At 30.6% G+C, this 24,711-nt stretch overlaps 1 protein-coding gene across 1 annotated transcript in view; it reads right to left on the reverse strand.

Annotated features, from left to right (window-relative positions):
• The window catches only part of MS3_00004482 (uncharacterized protein), a gene marked incomplete at both ends in the record, with an annotated part of 105,218 nt that overhangs the window by 68,160 nt on the left and 12,347 nt on the right, over positions 1–24,711 (reverse strand). Inside the window, one exon of the mRNA XM_051212406.1 lies at positions 4,604–4,675. Coding sequence (XP_051072588.1) covers positions 4,604–4,675 — 72 coding nt within the window. The remainder of the gene's footprint in view (positions 1–4,603; positions 4,676–24,711) is intronic.

The raw sequence follows: 24,711 nt of genomic DNA on the forward strand, positions 1-24,711 counted from the left end.
TATTTCCCTGCTAGTTTCTTCGTTGTATCGTGAAGCTGTTTCATATTTCCTTCTCTTGCAGCTTTTTCTGCCGTCGTTGCTAGTTCTTCAACGTATTTCTTCTTGTCGGCTCTAATGCTCCTCTTCACTTGTTTGTTTGCTTCTATGTATTCAGCTTGTGCTTGGACTTTCTCTGCTCGTGTTCGGCTGTTGTTAATTGCTGTCTTCTTGTTCTTTCTTTCTTTGATCCTGTCCAGTTTTTCTATAGGGATCCATTCCTTATGATGATGCTTCATGAGGTCTAGAACCTCATGACACGTTGAAGTCAATGCTTCATCGATACCTTTCCAGTTGTCCTCCATACTAGTTTCTACTTCTTTCGGTAGATCTTGTAAGGCTTGGAACCTGTTGTTGAAAGCTATCTTGAATTCATTGAGTTTGTCAGTATCTCGAAGGAAGGCTGTATTGAACCTTTGTAGTGCTGTTTGTCCACTTGTCCAGTTCTTTTTTAGCTTCAGTTTCAAATTGGCTACAACTAGGTGGTGATCTGAAGCTACGTCAGCACCTCTCCTGCTTCTCACATCTTCCATTGTCCTTCGGAATTTTTTGTTGATGCAAATATGTTCTATTTGGTTCTCTGTAGTGTGGTCCGGTGAGATCCATGTAGCCTTGTGTATACGCTTGTGTGGAAATATTGTGCCTCCTATGACTAATTTGTTGAATGCACACAAATTTGCAAATCTTTCTCCATTTTCGTTCATCTCTCCCAGTCCATGTCGTCCCATAATATCTTCATATCCAGTGTTGTCTATTCCGACTTTGGCATTTAGATCTCCCATCAGAATAGTTAGGTCCTTTCTTGGGCATTTCTCAATGATTGACTGTAGCCGCTCGTAGAACTGATCTTTAATGTCGTCGTTGCTATCATTGGTGGGTGCATAACATTGGATAATATTCATTAAGATCCCCTCCTTCTTTGTTTTGAATGATGCTTTGATGATTCTGGATCCGTGAGATTCCCATCCTACAAGTGCATTTCGTGCTACTTTGGACAGCATAAGAGCGACTCCCTGAGTGTGTGGAGCATTGTCCTCTTCGTGACCGGAGTATAGCAGCATCTCTCCCGTAGCTAGCCTTTTCTGTCCAGCTTGGGTCCAGTGGGTTTTGCTGATTCCCAGTACTGCTAAGTTGTATCTCCTCATTTCCATTGATATTTGACTGGTCTTCCCGGATTCCAACATTGTTCGAACGTTCCATGTACCTATAAAAATTTTTGCTCTGGTTGTTAGAAGGGGCATCGTCCTCGTGGCTTCCGAAGGAGCTCGGCTTTCACCATGAAGCGTCATAATTCTTCTAAATGAAGACCTTCTAACTCCCAGGGCAGAGTTAAAATGGTTTGGATTATTTTTTCTGGTAAGCGTTTTTTTAGCGAGTTAGTTTTCTACGGGATGGGGACGCTAACCCCATGCCCAACCCCCCTCCTTTACCCGGGCTTGGGACCGGCAGTAACCCTATAAGAGCTACAGGCGGAGTTGCACAACCGTACGAATCTGGCCATCGGCACCTCACCGGTGCGAAGATCCGCCGGCTAGTGCTAACGGCTTTTGATTCGGTGCTGTTGCGTGATGATACTGCCATTGATATTTCGACTAATTTAGTTACTGGTCACATCTATCAATGTTCCTTATTCAACCTAAACATTACCAACCTAATGTATTATCATTTCAAATTATTTGATGAATTCATTTAATGGACGAAAATTTAAATTAATAATTTATGTTAGCGAATTACCAACAGTCTCTTAGTTTAATAATCAATTAGGCTTTAAACGAATTATAATTATAGAGTTCAATCGGGTCTATTGTGAGCTAGTAACTTATGAAGACGATGGTAGATGTGTTACTCAATTTCGTGGATTAGTTGAATTTAGACATTAACACTGTTAGATGCCAGCTCAGTTGGTTAGAATTTAAGTGTTTGCGCAAGAGACCTAGGTTCGAATCTCGCAAGGTGGGATCGTGGATGAGCATTGCTGAGGAGCATCACAATAGGATGAAACGGCCGTCCAGTGCTTTCAGGCTTACCATGATGGTTTAGCTTCAATTAAATAATGATCTCAACTATTGAGATTATTTTTATGTTAAATTTCTGGTAATATTTGTGTGTTATGATGGTACATATAATTAACTGCTCCTGTTAGCCACTAACTTTGTGTTTTTTGGTACCTATTTGTTTAAATTGCTTGGTCATTAATTCATTTTTCGTGAGTAGTTGTTACTTACACACATTCACATTATTTTAGCGGTGCTATATTTCTTCATTATGATATAAAACCTAACTAAAACCATAAGATTATTTCAAAAGTGATTGTAAGTTTTGGATTCATTTATAGTTTGTTTGTTTATTTGGTCGTTTTATTATTGAAAAAAATTAGGTTTGAATGTTTGGATACCGTTCATATGATGTGTCGGGTTCTATAATACATACTAGAGTTATTTTGTAATGAATTTATTTCTATACTGACCATATGATCTCTACTGTCTACGTTTCATAAAGTTTCTTATTCTTTCGGAGCTTTGTACATCGGTGTCAAGTTGTCTTAAATTTTTTTTCAAATTTATTCATTTATTAGTGTCTACTGTGGTATGTTTCAATGGATTGGCAAGCGAAATAATTATGCTAATCAATGCGTTACTCTTGACTGATTCAATAACTGAAATTCTATAATTTCAAAAATTGAAGGTACAACACATATGCTTAAATTAGTAGTAAGTTCGCTTGTTTATCGATTATTTGGTTAAAAGGATACTTAGAGATAATCATATGTAACAATAATAATAACAAAGGGAATAAATATTGTTCTGGGAAATTACAAAATATGAACTTTGATTTACAAGTAAAACAAATGACTTGATTTTTGCATGTGATTTTAAAATAGATTTCGTCGCTACAATCGCATGCAGAGATTGATTATGTCGGTAGATATACCATATGTCACTGATAAGCCTATATTTATATATATAATTTAGATCATAATCATATTAAAAGTTATATATAATATTGCGTAGTACCTAAAAATGTCATTGATTAAGTAAGAGATAATCCGTTTAGTTGAAACAGAAACAAGTAATTTAGTTCCTCAACTTACCATATTAAAGGACATAAGTCTAAAGATATTGGGCTCCGAATCCTCTGTATCCCAAAATTAATAGTTATTAAAGTTCTAAAAAGACCGGGACATATTATCTATTAAACGAATGTTGAACCTCTACTACTGTCATCAGTATTAATTTTATTATGACTCACCTTACCTATTGTGTATGATCACTTTTGTTAATGTATTTTTACAATTCGAACTTCTTCAATACAACTGGATTCTTAACACGCGCAAGCAAATAATTTACGCAACACTCACTACGTTTCTGCTTATATTTCGCTTAATCTATATCATTATGTAATCAAACATAACAACATTTTCAGCAGTTATACACCATATCAGTTCCAGACGTTTATTATGCAATTCAGTGGTTTGTAACCTGATCCATTTATAAATTACATATAAACCAATTCAATGAATTTCAATAAATGTTAGCCTGTTAATTTTACTAATAAATAAAAGTTCACATTCGGATTGATTCTTTCGATTGATAAATTAAAACTTTTAACTGTAGAACGTAGTAAGAATTTATTGAAAAGAATTTTTTCCTCCTTTAATCACATATGTGATTCAATATTATAAAAAAGTTTCATACAATAAATGTAATTAAGACGCGAAGTATGCAAAGAGTATTCAGCTTGGAGATGTTCTACGTAACGATCTGATTTTGGCTAAACAGCTATTAAAAACAGAAAAGTATTGACCAAAAATCAAACTAATGGGAGATACAAGCACAACAAAGAAGTAAATAATGAGAGGTTTAAGGTCAACAAGAACCAATCATCAGCGAGGTGTACAGGACAAGCTGTGAACCTCATGTACAGAAATTCAAACACTTTACTCCTGCCTGAAGTTTGTGCTGATGATGTTGTTCAGAAGAACGATGAAAGCTCGACGACCAAGCCATCAAACTCAAAGAACAAAACTGCATCAAAAAGCAATGAATCAGTGTTTTGTTCTAGTCTGAATTTTATCAGCAGTGTCGAACTATGACATTATTAGTGATAGGAACCTTGATACTTAACTTGAAATTTCAAAAGTCTCAACCTTTTTTTCCCACCAAAACTAACATTAATATGAAATAAAACGTAAGTTTTTCTAAGTATATGTATCTATAATCTATTCATTAATACAGAAACACATTTTTGTTTGACAATTATTTAAATCAGAAAGGGTTTTATGAAGATTGTAGTAATTTTATTAGTTGAAATCAATAGTCAACTGAACCTAGACCACCATGAAAAACCTGGAAGCACTAGACGGTCGTTTATTAATTAAATAACCAGTCATGAAAATAACATTCCTAACTTGTTTCTAAATAACTTTTTTAATAAATTATCCTTCACATTATTATTATTATTGTGAATATCCAAATAATAAGAAATATACATAATAAAAAGCCGGGAAGAAGACATTTAATTGATTACTACTAATATTTTCTAATGTAGTATGTTTTTCATGACTTACTCGAATTCTTCGCATTGAAGATACAATTTCAAGACGATTCTGTGGTCTTGGTATATCCATACCACCAACAAACTAATATCAAAGGAAAAAAAATCAAAAAAGATTATAAATCAAATGATACATAATGAATATATTTTGAAATGAAATGGTTAATAAGAAACTACATCAAGCATATAAAACCTACATAGATTATTTCATTAATATATTGAAAGAATGTCAATACAATAACCATCGAAATAAACTATTTCCAAATGATCATGAGATAGAGTAATGTAACAATGGTAAGTAATAAAATAGTCTATGGTGTAAACTATTTTCAAACTGACCATTTTCTACAAACCTATTTTGGTAATATTCATGTACTGAATAGTGACTAATTTCGAGATAGAGTCCTCTGATTCCATTGAGTTGCTACGACAGGTTTAGTTAAACCAGGTTGGACACAAGAAAATTATCAACAATGTTAATCAATTGAGTTAAATCGAAAGTATAATGTAATTGAGTTCGACGGTATGATTACGAAGAGGCTTGATCGTTGATAACGTTATGTGTACACAATATTGGTGAATCTAATATTTAAACAAAATAACTATTTATTACCCTTTGATTCGCAATTATTTTCTGACCAAATTCAATTCCTGGTGTAAACCATTTTTAAATTAAGATAATATCTAAATCTAAATCGGAACACATTAATTAAATAGAACTATCTGGTACTTTTTCTCGATTGAGATCATAAACTGATTGGTGTTAGACCACCGTTGGAAACCTGGAAGCACTGGACGTCTGTTTCGTCCTATCGTGGGACTCCTCAGCCATGCTCATCCACGATCCCGCTGACGGGACTCGAACGCAGGGTCTCTGGTCTCGCGCGCGAACGCTTAACCTGCTGGACAACTGAGCCGGCAACTAATCCATGAAATTGCATGACCATCTTCCATTCTACTGAGGTAGATACATATCTCTATCCCACACGGATTAGCTCCACTGGTCACGGCTTCTCACTAAAACTCCGAGAATTCCCTCATGAGGCTAACCACTAGTGAGCACATGTTAATTATCAGTATAGGGGTTATGGAGATTATTCAAGCTATCAATTTTATATGGATTGATTTTGAAGGAATGTTAGGTTTTAATTAAAATTTGTCAGTTATTATACATTTGATGAAAATCTTAGGTTTTTCGTTTACTATCCTAAAAATAATTAAACAAATTTGCTTATCATCAAAGATGGATAGTGGCTGACAGTGGAATCCAAGATGCGCGTTTCGTACTATTCAAACAAACAATTTAAAAAAAGTGAATTAAAATTTACTCATCGTTTCAACATAGTGATTAAACAATTATAGAATTTGGTTCGATATGTAGACTTGTTGAGAAACTAAGGATCAGGTTTATTAAGTTATAAGAAACTTATTTGAACTCTTAAATAATCTTACTTAAATATTTGTTGTGATCTCATGGTATGTAATTTGTCCCTAATTCTTTATTTGTTCACACTTAACTCAGTGTCCAAATTAATAGAGAATAAAAAAGTACAACAGTTCTCTACACTTTGTCAAATATCCTGTGAAATTTCCTAGAATATTCAAAAATCCTGCATAAGTACATACTTATTCAGCTAATTGTGTATAGATTATTTTATATTAAATCTCCCTACAATCGATTTTAAAAATATTGAAGCAGTCAAAGAAAACGCTTACAGCTTTTAAAAATAGTTGATTGTCTGAAACATACCATGAAGATTATCAAAGGTGATTACATAAACTTTCAAACGTGTTACCTTGGCAATATAAGTACCAACTGACATGGAACATAGGTCAGCCGCTTTTTGGCAATTCCTTCCAACCACCTCACATTAATATAAATTCTAATAGTTGTATTAACAACACTGGACGTGAAACAATAGCATTAGCAATTAGGTTATTTAAAATTTTACAGAACGATGTTTTTTTACATAAAGACAATGACATTTGTGACAAGGACACACCTATTTTCATTCTTTATGTTTGTAGAATGCTCTAAATCATCGTGAACTTACAAATTAAGTTGCTTTTTTTTAATTTTGAGATAAATCTAACCATAGAGTGACTTTAACTGTTGAACAATAGTTATTTCATCCTAGTTTGTGATTCACTAGTTTACACTAACAGTCCCATCAGTAGTAGAACTCAAAATTGTCAAGTCAAAAGCCACATATGTCAACTTTCAATCACCAGGTCAGTATTCGAAGGATAATATTGCCAATTTTAAACAACCCGTGGTAGGGTACAAATATTATTCAGTATTGTCAGTGGTTGATTGTCTCACTTTTAACACAGTTGAGAACCAATTATTTTGACTATACATTTGAGAATTTAACTTGAGGTTAGTCACTAGTGGGCATACAGTTAATGTTTCTAGATTGTTGGCCGTGGAGATTAATAATAAAAAAATAAGTAAGGGCTACTACCGTCAGTACGTTTAAAGAAGTTTATATCATTGATTAAAATCATATAAGAATGGTTGATAAAAGGAGTGTGAACACAATTTGAGTCAGTAGCTATAATATATCATGGAAAAAGCAAAACAATATAGTACCAACGAGGTGGAATACAAGGCTTTTTAAGAAGAGATTAATATTCAACTTTACTGTGTGAGTTAAAATTTTTGGACTCAAAACACATATTGTCAAGACATCTTAAGTGCTCCTGGTTTAAGTGTACTTACACGTGTAGTTAGTTTTCTTCACTCATTGACACTAGAAGAAAAACCAGTTATAACTAAGAAGCATAGTACAGTTGTTTCATCTTAGTCCGGACATTCCTAGTCAAACATACAAAAGAACACAAAATATTTGGATATAGCGATGAGCACAATAATAATAAGTCATTAAATCGGAGTGCAGTGAACAGCAAAAATCCAAATTCAGTCGCTTTTTTTTTGTCATAGCTTAGTGATCACTTAATGTCTTTGAGAATACCTATCTCACCCTTGATTTAGTTGAATTTATCTAGACATAACTTTTTACTAGACCTGAGAAAAACCTATTTTTATACCAAACAATAATGATCATAAAATTACTTTTAAATGTTCATAATTTGTAGTTTATCTCAATTTATTCATTTAAGAAACTAAGCGCATGGATTTGAAGAGATAAATACTAAGTTTACACCTCATGATGAATATCAACATTGTAATGTAAATACATACAAATAAAGAATAGAATGAAAAATCTACCATATACTTCACTGTTCATGACAATCTAGTTAGTGAACCTTAATCTATCAAATGAATTATTCTTTATAATTTAACTAAGTAACATATTATTGTATTGTTGGCAACTTTTTTCACGGAAGATATAAGTAATCTATTATTCTATTTATGTCATCATATCGCTAAATCTTTAATTTGTCAAAAATGACACTTAGTTTTAGTTTAAAACATACTTTTTTTTCATTTAAATGTTCAATATATAATAAAGAATAGTAATATAATACTACAATTATGATGTCATAATAGAAATATTTATTAACAATGTCACAGTTTTCTTCTTTTTTTTAATTTACACCAAATATCATTACTTAAAAGAAGAAGAAGAAAAAAAAGAGAAAAACAAACGAATTGACGTCAAGATATTCAGTATTATAGTGTTCAGTCTTCTTTCTTTTTTTGTTTTTGAAAAAAAACATTTTTTTTCATAATTCATTTAATTGCGTGTAAAAAGAAATTTTTTTATTTTTCAAAGTAACAAGATGAATGATTAGATAGATAGATACATAGATACAATTATTGATTTCAGTTAAATATTCATATTTTTGGCTATAAAAACACCTTAGTAATTACAAGTTATATTTCATTTAATATTAAATAAAGGCTATAACTGACTATTATGGAGCTAATTATTTATGTACTTTTCAAAGTTATTTATTATACTTTACTGGATAAAATAAAGAAGTTTTATGTTAATGAAAATGTCACATAATAAAGTTTAAACAATATTGATACTCTAATAAATTCATTTTAAACAAACTTGGAAAAAAAGAAGAACGATTTTTTTCTAGCGCACCGAATTGAGTCACATGTTTCATAGAAAAAGAAAAAGAAAATACGACAACAACAACAACATTTAATTGACCATAGTAATAATAAGACAAAAAGAAAATTACCTAAAATTGTATAACGTTAATAAAGAAGTTAACTTTATGGAATAGCAAATATTGGAGAAAAAAAACTTAGGATTATGATGATGATTACGCGCCAACTGTTGAGTTAAATGAAACTTTACTAAATAAGATTTTTAAATTGTAGTTATGGGAATGCATGATTTTAACATGTTTGTCTTCTTTTTATTTTACAAAGATTATAATCTCACTAATTTGTGAATGAAAGGTGTAAACGGTAATTTCTCTAGTTATCTTTCTATTATTATATCGTACATTAACAGACATATTTATTCAATTGATAAATAATTGGTTAAATGAATAAATTACTGTATGAAGTGCTACCTTGTTTGTTTTGTTTGTTTTTTATTTAGCCTGAAGGAATAAATAAACCGTGATAAAATGGAATGTAAATGTTTTGATTGTTTATTATAATACAATATAATATAATGTCTTTATCATTATAGAGGTTTGTGGAGATAATTGAATATTATTATTATGACTAATCGACCTAGATTCGAAATACATCGAAAATCAAGGAGAACAGAATATTTATTTCGTTCATGTGGAAAATCTCTCAACGGTATAGATTTATAACCTAATCATAAAAGATCAAACAAAAGACCTTCAGTTTTGAATGAGAATACTTGATCTTTAAATCACTGAGCTGGAATTCATTGGCGTATATGTATAATTTTAATCAATCCACAATACTACGTGACCTCTCATTTTCTATTGTGATTGTTATGACCAAAGGATTTCAAACATGTTAGATGTGAAGCTGCTTTCCATTGAAGACATTGAAAGTTGGTCATTTAGAATCGTGGGTTAATCGAAGTTAGACTTGTAGACTGCTAGATTCCAGCTTAGTGGTTTAGAGATTAAGCTCTTGGGTTCAATCTTCGATAAGGAAGTGAGAAAAAAATAAATTCTACTTTCATTCAGTAAAATAGCTGAACATCTTACAGTCAAAGTTAAAAAAATAACTTGAAAACAAGCCACGTTACTTTTATATATTAAATGTAGAGGTACAAAACATAACCCCATAACATAACAGACTAAGACAAATCTTTTCAGCTTAACTTTATGGCTAAATTTAGTTCTTCAATGGATAAACTTCGACTAGTATCTATAATATGAGTACAGTGTTTATTAGCATGCATAATTGAATCCTCACTACTCAGGGCCACAGATCCAAGTAATAACGTTTTAAATTGCTTTGGAAATATGAATTTTGTGAATCTTTTAGATATGACTTGCTTATGATAGCTAAATGTTTTCAACCATGGTCAGATTTTCATACCGCTAAACGTTCGTAATTCAAAAAAGTGGCGTAATATAATATTACTTACAGTAAATTTAATGAAAACCTGATCGATAGTATTTGATTGAGATCATAGGTCTATCAATGTTAGAACATTATTAAAACATGAACTTGCTAGACGGCCGTTTCGTCCTAGTATGGATTCATGATCTCAGTCAAAATTCAATAATCTTCACAATCTTATACTGAAAATTACCATGTGCTCACAAGTAACTAGCTTCCAGATGGATTTCTTGGAGTCCTAGTGAGAAGCCGTGATCAATGGAGCTAATTTGTGTCAAATGTGAGGTAGTTACCCATCGAAGAGAATGAGAGATCGCCGAGCAATATCGTGGATTGGTTTAATTTAACACTGTTTGGTGCCTTAGCAGTGGTCTGGAGGTTAAGAGTTCGTATGTGAGACCAAGGGTCCGGAGTTCGAGTTCAGCGTACGAGATCGTGAATGAGCACTACTGGAGAGTCCCATCCTAGGAAGAAATGACCGTTCAGTGCTTCCAAGTTTCTAACAGTGGTCAAACATTGATTAATTCATGATCTCAATTAGAACTCAACGATCTCCACAACCCTATACCGATAGTATTTGACTAATAACTAAGAATTTCAAATCCCAAACCTACTGAATGAAAATTGAGTCTATAACAATTTTATACCTTTCAAAAGTTAAACCGAATAATGAGTTAATGCTAAATCATACTGAGTGTTTCAATTCACAAAATTTGGTAAGAAGTCATATAGTAATTATTAGTCGAATCAGTAAACAATTGTCCTGATGGAAAATAGTCATAATTTTAAAAATATAACCGTTCTACTAGTTATTCTAACCCAAAATTATTATTGTTATTAAGTGTAGGCTGTACACAATGCTATGGATGTTTTATATTACTTTTTCATTGTAATATAATACTAAAACGGTGTAGTAGCTAACAAATACATTGAATTATATCTATTAACATTGAGCTAAACAAGATATTCGCTCCAATTTCTGGTGCCTTCTTGCTATGTGAAAGCATTCAGAAAAAAAGTTATTTTACTGATGTACGATAAAGAACAACAGGTAACTTTTAGCGAAATATCTAAGTTCTGAGCTATTAATTAAGGTAAATCTCAATGATATTCACAGTTCAACATGTCATTGAAATAACAAATTTTAAGTTAACTACAGTAGTGAAATACAGTTTCTACAAATGATAAAAATGTTTAAGAGATGGTGTAGATCTTTAGTTTAGGTGGATGATTTAGGGAGAGTTTTTGGTGGAGTTTTGTTCTCTGAGCTGGATGGTTTAGTCGTGGAGCTTTCATCGTTCTTCTGAACGATATCATCAGCACAAACTTCAGATAGAAGTGAAATGTTCGAATTTCTCCACATATGACTCATAGCTTTTCCTGTTAACTTCAATCTTGATTGATTATTGTTAACCTGTAACCTGTCATTGCTCACTTACTTATTTATCAACAGGAGATACAATCAAAATAAATAAGTAAACAATGAAAATGTTTAAACCATAAATATAAATAACACCTTACAAGACATTGAAAATTAAACTAACGATAAAAGTGATTGAATTTAAGTGATAAGTTCATCTAATCTCCTTCAAAATAAAAACCACACTCAAAATAAAATCTCCTTGATCGTTAAGTGTTATTATTAGAATTTTCTTCTGTATTTTGTATTTATTGTAAGAAGAAGAGATAACATTTTACAAATAATCGTGTATATTAAATTCATGTAAATTACATTATTTAAACTAATTTTAACTGAAATATGATATATACATATATTGCGTACTGACGTCCGTTACTCCTCGTGAAGGAGTATAAGCTGCTCACTATATGCATACTTTGTTTAAATCGATTTTAGTACGATATTTGATCCAAACTACATTTCTGATTACCCAAGAGCATAAATAAATAAACAACTGCTTTGAATAGTACTTGAAATCAGAATAAAATATGGCAAAATTTTCAAATTTTTGTTCAAAGAACTACCTACATGACGTTTAATTTATGTCAGCTAGATAATAATAACTCAATCAATAGAATCATGTCAAAATTGTTATTAGATGAGTATGGTAACAAACACATTCTAGTACACAATAAAAAATTACATTCAATCTCATTATAACGTTGATAATAATGTTTCTTATTTCATATGTTCTAAATTAAAACAACTTTACCATTTTCATTCTTACTCTCTATGTAATAAAAGATAATTCATTATGTAATTAGGTGATTAAAGACTTTGATTTTAAGATATATAACACTTGAAAACAAAGCTTATCTTCAGTCGTAAGAAAACTGAAATACTGAATAGGATACAAACTTGCATTATACTCACTCACATTTACCTATATAATCATTGAGATAGTCCAATTTATAATCAATCTCATATAAAACTGAATTATTTTTAACTAACTAATCATTATTTTCTTTCAAAGATTGAAATAAAATCAAAAGTTATATTTTGAATTGTTGACAACCATTTGATGTAGTTCAATTGAAGATTGGCATGATGCTCCTTATTGATATTTTCATTCTACATTTAATGATTTTTTAGAAAAAATCTTCACTGCTTTCTATAGTTCCTTCGTCTCTTTTTTCAAATTCCTGACACCCTTTATATTTAAGAAATACTTTTTAGAATTACAACCAATTATATTTTATTTCAATTTTATTGTATTCATGATAAACAGAAAGTATTATTAAAGTATGATATTGTTATCTAGTTGTTACTATGTATTTTGAACTGATAATCCTATTGTTAAGTTTAATGATCTAATAAATTGCCTGATTTGTTCATTCCTCTTTGATTTACATTCACACCCAGGCATACAAAAACACACCTATATAGTTATTTCGTTTACACTTAATTGTAACTAAAAACTGGAAAAATATTCTCTTTTTTTATTCTTGTATTTATTTGGAAAAAGAATTTTTTTATGAATTCCTAAATGTCATTGTGTGTGTTGCTGTTTTTTTTCATTATTTCTGAATTTACAAACAATTTCATATGAATCTAACTTATTCTATTCTTATGTCTCGTCGTATATGATCTCTCTGATACTCCGTTTCTCGCTATCTCTTTCACTTCCGATCCTACTTCATACGTTGCTTACATGCTGTGTTCTTATGAATGTACATATCTGAATACAAAATAATCCTCAGTGTCATTTTGTATGTTTGTTTTAAAAGTTAAACTGGCATTAATATTATTATCGTTAGTAGTAGTATTAGTATTAGTAGTAGTGTAGCAATTTGTTTTACTATGGAAATTATGCTACAATATAAATTTTTTTTGTTACTATTTGACTTTTGACATTTTGTAGATTTAAACTAATTTTTTACTGAGTAAAATTCATATTTGTATTTTTCGTGTCTCTTCTTGTGTGTATACCTGTTTAGGTGTATGTTTGTGTGTGTATGTGGGGGGGGGGTAAGTGTAAATGTAGAAACTGCTGCAAACATTATTCCAACAGAAAGCCATAATACAAATGACCGAAATATTATTAGTAATAATACTCTAGTAGGTTTTTTGTTTTAATGTAATTAAATACAGAGTGGATTTTACAACTTATCATTCTTATTATATTTTGTTTTAACCAATGCATCAACCGTTTACTGATGACAGTTATAAATGTGATATTAACAAATATACATTGATATACTTCACTTCGTGTATAGTAGTTCTACATATACAGATGGTCTGTTCTATATCAACGGTATCTGCATTAATGCTAGTGTTGTTAAATATGCACACAGAGTTGTAATTTTTACGTAAAAAATAATTTTATTATTACTTATGGTGTTCAATAGTCGTTATTTCTAGCATCAGTAAAATTTTGTCAACTTCACAAATGAAATTAGTGAGAGAAACTAATTTCTGATCTGAATTGAATAAATGAACAAATAGCTAACATAGTAACTATGACAATGCACACTATCCAAATGACAAGTGATGTCAATGAATTGTGCATTTATAAATATTGATATGTTCGTTAGCAAACTGGTTATACACGTATATATATATATATATATATATATATATATATATATATATATTTAATAATAACCAGTTACATTGTTTTTATTTCTCTGTAACTAATACAGGTTGTACAGAAAAATTATCTTCGTTTTGTTAGAGAGTACATTCTAGCAGTTTAAACATTTGTCTGTCTGTTTGTCAACCATTTAGTTAAAGATTCAAACACAAATCTATTTGTTATTTATCAAGTAACCATTTAGTAATGCTAGACTTAGAAGCTAAATTCGCATATATATTTTTCGTGGAGTTTCTTTCACTGAGCTAGATAAATTGATCGTAAAGCTTTTATCATTAGCACAGAAATCGAGTAGAAATGAGGTATTTGAATTTCCTCATATATATGACTGACAGATTATTTGTTGACATTGAACTCGGTTGGTTGTTATTGATTCTCGTCCCATTATTCACTCTATATTTGTTTGAATTGCCTTCCGCTTTTAGCCTGAATAATAAGCTGAAACACTTCAAATCTTTATATAATAATCATTTACTCACTAGTGACTAGCTAAATGTGGATTTTTTTAAGTTCTAGTGAGAAGCCTTGATCAGTGGAGCTAATCTGTGTAGGGTGGACACAGTTATTCACCTCAGAAAATGGATGAAGGATTATGCGAGACCACATATCGATTGAAGTTAAACAACAACACCACTGGATGCCTTAGCAGTGGTCTAGAGGTCAAGCGTTCGCGCACGAGACCAAACGTCATGGGTTCGGGTTCCATGTGAGGGATCAAGGATACGCACTGCTGAGAAGCTTCGTACTAGAACGAAACAGTCGTTCAGTGCTTCCAGGTCTTCAGTGGTGGTCTAGCTTATATCGACTGATGAATTCAACCGCTCAAATAAGAATAGTTAGAAATAATATGGATAGTAGTAAAGTATGATACTAGTCTCATTGTCCATAATATTAAAATTGGTGCTATTACGATAATGAGCTACACAATGTTGGACATCTATTGGGAACCGCGAACCACAGACAGATTTTTTGTTCTATTATATGGCTCCTCTATGGTGCATATTCACAATCCAATCGCAGAGGATTTAATCAAGGACCATCAGCCCTCCGCGTGAACATTTGACCTCTAAGTCAATGAACCGGTATCTGTTGATGTATTCATTTAATTTTAATCAGTTTGAGATATTGTGCGATCGTCTTCATCTTTCAGTGTTAATCAGTTCATAATTTCGATAACACTCAACAATCTTCGCAAACCCATACTGACATCAAAATTGAAATTGGTATGACATTGATAATTTAATCTACATTTTGACTGCTTTAGGATTAACACAAGGGAATTTAAGTTTTGTTAAGAAAATCCACCTAAACGTTACTCGTTTGTTACATTACCTATTATTGGTTAAACAATCTGAACGTAGGAATTCGCTTAAATCTAAAACAGTTGAATTTATTAGAATCAGTGATTTGGAAGGGAATATGCATCCAGAAATGTTGGGATAATGTAACAGTCTTAGAAACAAACCTAGATAGAGGAGACATTCGAATAAATGTTTTGAACATCTCATATTCACCATAAAATACCGAAGACTATGTGTTCAACGGATATTAGGTCGTAATTTCTGTTAATGAGAACCGGACGAAGAGAAAATAGCTATACAGTAAAATTCTCAAACTGTCATCAGTTCAAGGTCTAATGACTAGCATCTCAATAAACCACTAATTCATATATATAACGCTGTAAAGTAAAAAAGTCAGAATCTCACTGTTACAGATATGTTAGATAATTATAAGGAACAAAGATGATCCAATTAATGATATCGTATTATATATCACATTAGCAACATACTGTAGAGCTACATTCTCCCAAAAAGTATGCATGTATCTGATAGCATAATAAATTCACAGAGAACTATTTTTGCTTTTTTAAGTAGCCAGTTTTGTAGTCACTTGAATTAAATGTATGAAACGTTATTTTCAGACGTATAGTCTGTCGTCGTAAATTTGAAATAAAAAAATGATTAAAACACTAATGATTACTTGATAGTAATCACTGTTATGTTACCTTGAAATTATCATCGATCACATTTCACCAATCCAGCTTCATGATAATCACTAGGCTAAAGAATTCGAGTTATATTTTTTTCACTTGATCTTAATCGGTTAGAGACAGTCTCCAGAAATCGCGCCACGTATATGTTTTTTGGTTCAAATTCAACATCGTAGCATTATCTGAAGCTGATGCTTCCAGTAAGATTCAAGTAGGACATTGTTAATTAATTATTCAAAATGATAGAGTTATCATATTTGAGAGTGACATGGGTTTCAATCGTATGAGATAGAGTCATGTCGTTTCAGTCCTATTATTTTCAAGCTTCAGGATAAAACTTAACTTTGAGGATTCTTTCTGATTGTTTTCGATCAACTAAAAAATAAAACGTTGTCCAGCCGCAAAACTTATGATCTAACCGAGAATACAAATCATGGTAGATAGTAACCATTCATTTTATATTAATTTATTCCATTTACTATGATGTAGGTTAATTAATTCAATGTAAAAGAGAGATATAATAATTCTTCGCTATACCTGTCATATTAAGTTCACATTATTCCTTTCATTAACCGGAAATGTATTAATAAATATATCAAATTTGTGTATGAAATGGATTATTGATTTCTATTACATGAAAACAATCATTGTTTTACATTGTTACGGTATCTCTTTTTATTCATTTTAATACCAAATTGTTAATAAATCCCTAATGTTATACAATAAATCAATAAATTGTCTCATTTTCACAAACTTTCACTTAAACAATCAATGTGATAGAAAATGGGTGAATTATCAAAAACTTTACTAACTACGCAATCAGAATTGTCTTTAAAAGAGTATAGCTGAAAGTCGATCCGCCACCACAACCAGGAATGAACTTGAGACTTTTAAGTTAAATGATGAGCGCCTAAGTTTCAAACTACTGAATTGACATTCAGTGATTTATATTTCTAACTTCAGTCAGTCCCCAATACTGCATGACCATCATCCATTACAATTAGTAATATTTATTTCATATATTATATATAATTAAACTCTATTGATTACGACTTTTCAATAAAGTTTCAGGAATTACCTCTTGAATTTGATCACTAATATGCACATGATGACTATTTTAATATAGGTATTTTTTGTTTGTTGTTAGGTCAACTACACTTTCAATGGGGAAATTACAAATGGATATAAAAAACAATACTCCCTATATCCCTTGAATTTGTCTTATTTTCATAAATTTTCAATTAGATAGATATGCTCTTGTGTATATTTTGTTTAAATATGATATATCAACTCATGTAATTGACTTTCTAAATAACAAAAAACTCTTAAACGATACGTTCAAAAGAATAATTCAAAACATTTTCTTTACCAAGTTCATATCATTAATGATCTTATCTTGTTAGGTAAATAAAGTGATACCTGACAATTTGAATTTGCTTCATACTATTTAACAAATGGGTTGGTGGACACGGAGAGTCCACCTAGGGGAGTTGGAAAAGCCTGATACCAAACCATTGGTGCACATGGGCTCCAGTACCCTGAGGGAACAAATGGCATATGAACCAATCGTTGGTCATCGGCCACCACGGGACTGCATTTCCTTACGATACTCCACTGCTTTGTGGATCAGACCTTTAGGTCGAGGGCCCCTATTAAAACCTTTTACTTTGGTTTGGGCACCCGAGCAGTATCACAGCCAACACACAAATCAATATAGTATAATCTTTATTTCAATATAGTTAAACTAGACTCATCTGAATTCATCGTTTCTACCATTTCCAGTTTTAACTTTTATAAATGTGTATATTATCATTATAATTGGAATAGTTTTTTTTTGCATGACAAAAATATTTAGCTTATTTTGTCTTAAGTAGTTTATAAATTCGACTTCTAAATAATCAACTTATATCGGTCACAAATTCATTTAGAATTTATTTATTGTATAATATACATCAACTTCATGTTACTTAATTGTCTACTTGTCTATTTGATTGTTTATCATTTCTTCAAGTGAAATCATGTAGCATAATAATTAGGAATTAAGAAGGATGGTTGACAACTGAATACAATACATACACACACATATTCATACATACATAGATACAGATAACTTTGAATTAGAAACCAAAATACTAGGATAGTTCAACAAGAAATATGAAAGATAGTAACTAAATCTACAACCTTTTTTAAGGAAAAAATAACAGGGGGAACTTTAAATGATTTCCAAATAGACAATATTATTTAGACACAATTTTTTATTATTTACGCTCATTAATTTTTTTTCTTATGCTTAATGACATAAAATGGCGCTAATTGTTTGTAATTGAAATAAAGAAATCGGGATTTCCTGTAATACGATGTACATATATATATATATATATATACTACTTAGATAATTATGACAGCATTAGAGTAGTCATATTTAATCCATTCTCATTCTCGATCATTCTCCTATTTGATATTCATCTATTTAATGAATTTTTATTTAAATATTTAAGTTTACGTTTAATAAATCGATTATGATAAATAGTTTAATACAAATTGAACATTGAAAAACGCGCACACGTACAAATGTGTACGGAGAGAGAGAGAGAGAGAGAGAGCGCAAGAAGATTCAACGAGACAAATCTCATTTTTCCTTTTTGTATAGAAATCATTAAAACAAAAAGAAATAATGTAAAATAAAAGAAGTAATAATAAGACCATTGATTATTCACAACAACAACGACAACAACAACAAAGAAAACAATCACTGAATAATAATAAATCTGAAATAAGGATACGGAAAATGATTTATTTATTCATTGAAAAATTAAATGGAAATTAGCAGATTTTTTTTCTTGAACCAAAGTAAAAATACAAAAAATAATAATAAAACAACAGCAAACTAGAAAAAGAAACGTGATCCTCATTTATCATATTTCAATTTCTTTGTTTTTTTCTCCTTCTTTTTCTTCTTTTTCTTAAACTCAACCAATAGTATAGGAAAACAAAACAACACAATAGAGTTTTGACATGAAACTACATTATAGACTGAATCAATTAAATTTTATTAGTATAGTTTATATGATACTATATTAAATAAATATCCCTTGGATCAGTCATTTACATCTATCGATGATAATGTATTTATATATATATATATATATATATATATATATATACTAATGTTTGGTTTGCCTTGATGTTCCTTTTTCCAAACTATTACCTTTGTGACATTTTCAACAGAAATTTTGATATTAATTTTGATGTATTCATGAGTAGAATTTTATGTCAAAAAACACCGAAACTATTATATTGTATCTGATCTATTTTGTTTCAATGGTTAATGGTTTACAAAACATGAAAAACAGTATTTGAAAAAAAGAAAGATTTTTTTATTGAAATTTTCAGTGTAAATAACAGTAAACAGTTGTGTTAGATGGTTGTATACAATCAGCAGAAAATTCTAAACCTAGTTCTTGTTCTAACTAGTACAAATTATCAAGATTAACATATAATTGTGTGCAAATTAATGTTCCTTGTATAATTCTAGCCCATATTGTCTAACTTCACGATCTGAGATGTTACCAAAATCAAATAATAGTACTGAAGAAACTGTTTGATATAAAAAAATTACCTCATTCACTTTCTTATTCATTCATATAGTTAATAACAGTTTTATCTTCTAAATTTATAAAGTTTGTCACTCTGAATGAAGCATTTTAATTGTTTCAATAATCAATAGATGACTTGAACTTTACATATCCAGGTGATCTGGGGCAAGATAACAATTCCCTGAATAAGCTTTTTTGATTGAGACCTGGAAGCACTGGACGACTGTTTCGTACTATTGTGGGACTCCTCAGCAGTGCACAGACGATTCTGTTCGTGTGGTTCGAACCCAGGGCCTTCAGTCTTGCGCGCGAATGCTTAACCTAATGGACCACTGATCCGACATCCAATAGTGGTAATGTCCCTAAATAAAGTTGGATGGCGGCTAACACTGGAATCCAAGACGCGCATCTAGCCCTATTTAGGACTCTTCAGTTACTCTACCACATTTTCTATTTAGCTATTGAGTCCATATCCCCATTAGCTCATGCAATGGAATGAATTTTTATTCATTTGCATCAGTCGTTTAGTTGATTGTTCCATTGGTGTTTAGGACTGCAATTGATCAGTCTGTTTTGATATTCAAACAACCAATACAAATAAATTAATGGCTTAAATAGTTTTGAATCATTTTCTTTTTATTATAATAAAATATGTTTTATTGAACGACACCTAAATTTCAAAGAGCTAATCTTATAGTGGCTTTAAATTAGAAGGCTTTATCAAATTCATCTCTGAATTTAAGTTGCATTTCATTTTGAAGTGTCAACAAAGACCACATTGATTTGAACGGGTGATGTTAATTAATTTAAAATGAATAGTCTCCAGGTGGAATAGCTCCTTAGCTAAAGTAAGTCACTTAACAGTAAACAACTCCTAATCTAAAAATTATCCCTTAGCTAAGATCACTCATCTATCAGAAGACCAATAGATGTTAACTAGGATTTTTCGAAAATTCTTTCTAAAACTGCTACTATGATGAAATAGAAAATTAAAGTTGAAAACTAACTTCTTCCGCAAAACATAAATACAAACAACAAAAGATTTTCACACGACAGTTAAAAATAAACCTATTGAATACAATGAACTGATTCAGTGAAAAGAACTGTGATAAAATTACAAGTGTTATTTTACTGTTATGTGCAGTTTGATCATTTTTATAACCAAATTCTAGATCAACAACAATGTAACAACTTGAACGGCCGTATATTAAATTGAAACCAAAAAAGCTTATCAAATAATAATGTTCTCTGCCTATACACGAATTATCGATATACATACTAGTGAAAAAAATATAGTTCACTTGTGTAAGGTTGATATTCTTTATGCTATTTTTTACGAAAATAAGGATGATCACCTTTTAATAGTTGAATTCATGAGTGTACACCCACGAACTCACCCGTGGGACTCGAATCCAGGACCTATCGGTCTCTTGAGCGAACACTTAACCTCTAGATTATTGAGCCGGCATCCAACGGTGTTATCTTTTTATCGGTTAACTCTTTAAAACTTCATAAACATATGTACGTAAAATGATAATAATTTAGAAATAAGAGAAGTGTACTAGAAAAGTCTACATTTATTTTTCTCCCTAATAAATTAAATTTATCAAGTCTACTTCTGTATTTATGCTCAAGATAAACTCAAGTAGGATTTATAATTCACAGTGAAAATTTTACAGTTATGTGATATTAAATAGTGAAACCATATTACAACCCATTGACGGCATTGGACTGTTTAAACTATTAAGTATTAATTTGTTTGGCGTCATTTTCAACTACAAATGAGTTACATATTCATTGTCCAGTTTTAATGTTTTCTAATCTAATTTATTGACCAACAATGCATGGAGTACATTTATAACAGATTGTTATAATCCATACTTGAATAAATTAGTCCAATCATCTATGAAACTTCAATTGTAAACTGTTGTATTTTTTTGTTTGCGAATGTAACTAACCAGCCTTTTTGACATATGTACATCCTAAGTGAATTGACGCAATGTTGCAATTTGGTTATGATTTTTTATCATAGTATGATGTTAGGTAGTAACGAATGCATAAAACAAACATTTTCCTACTTGCAACCTGTAAGCTGGATACTTGATGTTGATGTTCAAACTGACCAATAAACAAAAAATAAATGGGGATCGATGAAGCTATTTCAGAGTTCATCATTGAGTTTTGTAAATATAATATTTGTTCATTTAAACAAAAACAGTAACGTCTTTTCTCAATTAAACAAGAGAAGCTGGAAACAAACCAGTAATACATGGTTTTTTCCACTTTGAACGTTGTTAATATTTAAAAGATAATGGTTATAATTTTTTTACTAAAGAATATTGTAGGGTCATTTTTACTGACAAATATTTATAAACATGATAAAAATATTACTCAATAATCTATAATATATGAAGTATGGAAGTTCATTATAGATTAACCACTAAGTAGTGACCGGTGTCATATTTGTCTAGTTCTTTAGTGCTGGTTAAATTCTTTCGATTAAGTTCCAATCTGACCACTAACTTGAATGACTTAGTGTCACGCGTACGATAATAAGATGCTAAGTGATTGAAGGTAATCGGAAAGATGCTCTGAATCTGTTTCATGCTAGGTAAGATTCATCAGTAAGGCATGTCTATAATCTCAAGGGAACTTATCTTCTTCTTAGGATTCGAACAAACTTCATTGAGCTTCATATTCTCAGATGCTATCGCCATGTATCCAATTTGTAGTTGGAGTGTATGCAATAAAATGATAACCTGTAATAATGTAATACCACTTAACGTATAAGAGAATGTATAATTTGTTTTCGTACGTGTAGTGTATGACAATGATTGACTAATTTAAAACTCCAAAGAATTTATAATTTACTGTGTACTTTTATTGACAATTTTGATTCTATAGGAAACTGATGAAGAATTTTCAAGTAAATAAGTATCTTTCTAAATTTGAGTCAACTTTCTTCTGTCAATATAGTCCTAACATCACAACTTCATCAAATTGTTGCTTTCATATAAGATTTTCAAGAGTGATCCCTAGAATATACCACAGAGTTTTATTGTTAACAGAATATATATATTAAAATTGATATTACATTTAACTAATCGATATTATGTAACTTATACAGCACAACATTTAGATGATTGTAGTCACTACAATCATTATATTTATGGAGGTCGTGAAAATTGTTGAATTTTCTTGTAATTAGGAAGTTATCTAAGTTAGACCTGCAAGCACTGGATAACTGCTTCGTCTTAGTACAGGACTCCTCGACAAGACTCATTCACAACCCTGCAATCGATAGTCAGATCATCGAACGTTAAAACTCTAGACTACTGAGTCGGAATTGAATGATGTGCTACTTCAACTTCAATTAATCCATGATATTGTGTATCCACCTTCTGTTATCTTCAGTGAGTAACTTCCTCACACTCTAAATGGTTGAACTGTGTCATGCTTAACTCCTATTAAGGTAAAATTAACCAGACACTAGGAAAAATACATTAATCACAATGTCATGTATTTATTAAACCACCAGGAGAATAACCAGTGATGATTTTATCCTTATATTTTTTTATTATTTCTTATTTAGTCACATTATGTAAGATGAAAATAATCAGTGTTATGTAACTGTAACCTAAATTGCAATATCAAATTAAAGTGAAATATTTTCAAACTCTGTATTCATTAAATATTCTTTATCTGTTAGTGATGCACAACTAAGAGTCAGAGGTAAATTGATATAATCATATTACAATATTATTCACTGATGTAAGAAATTTTCTAATGACTTGAAGATGCTTAAAAAAATAAGATATTGAGACAAAGTTGATAAACTCTATTGGGATTTCAGTCATTTTCCTTATTAGTTTATTCATTCAACTTACTTATGTCTACTTCTCTACCCTGAGTCTATTTCTCATCACCACCACCACCACCATCTTCATTAAAGAGATAAAAAGATAAAAGCCTAAACAACAAAGAATCAGGATGGTTATACAACTGACGACTGGTTCTTCATAAATATCCTCCCGATGAGATGTTAGTCGAACTGCTTTTTTTATTTTTGCTTGTCTTTTTCTAATCTATCTATCCACTTATCATTATTATTATATTTTCGTATCGTTTTCAAGTAACTGAGCTCAGACCGACTGATATATGTCCTTAGGGTCAATCAAATACTTAAATTAATGTTAATGCTGTCTTTTCTCATTTCTATTTTTAGCTGTTAGTAATGTTCTTCTCTATTATTATTGTATTATTATGAATAAATATATTGACAGTAAATGCAAATGATCTACTACTTTAGTCGATTCTCAATTCGCCTGTTTTATTTATCACTGAAATCTTATTATCATCGACAAAAGTGTGACATTATCAGAACCATGAAATCAACAATCATATACGAACACCATACATATATATACATCATCCCTAGGGAACGATGCACATCATTCCTATCTAATAGATGATTACTTCATTAGGACATTTAACAGTTAACTTCATTCTATTACTTGTATTCGTCCAACATAAATTATTTATTGACAAAAAATTACAGTAGAATTTGTTCACATTTCCCTAATGTTATTATTTTTGTTATCTTTATTATAATTTCTCAATGCATCTTAGAGTTGCTTGGTTATCTGTTTTCTCCTTATGTTTCCATTTTTACTCGTGCTCGAGGTTTTTTTTTCTTTTTTTTTTGATATTTTTAAACCACCTGAGACAAAACTCTTTTGTGTTTCTCTCATTTTTTTCAATTCTTTTTTATATAACCTTTTTACTTCTTTACAATTCTATCCGTTTTTACTTAATTAAGACAGAAAGAGAGAGAACGAAGAAGAGAGACTGGTTCATTCTTCTTGTTGATAAACACTTCAACAATAAATTATACCTAAACAAAGAAACAAATTATCAAAAATAAATTGTACTTAAACTTTCAATGATTTTATTTATACTTATTCTATTACATAATTACACCAGTATAAAGATGAATAAGAA

Source organism: Schistosoma haematobium, chromosome ZW (assembly GCF_000699445.3).
Source record: "Schistosoma haematobium chromosome ZW, whole genome shotgun sequence".
Classification (NCBI taxonomy): Eukaryota; Metazoa; Platyhelminthes; class Trematoda; order Strigeidida; family Schistosomatidae; genus Schistosoma; species Schistosoma haematobium.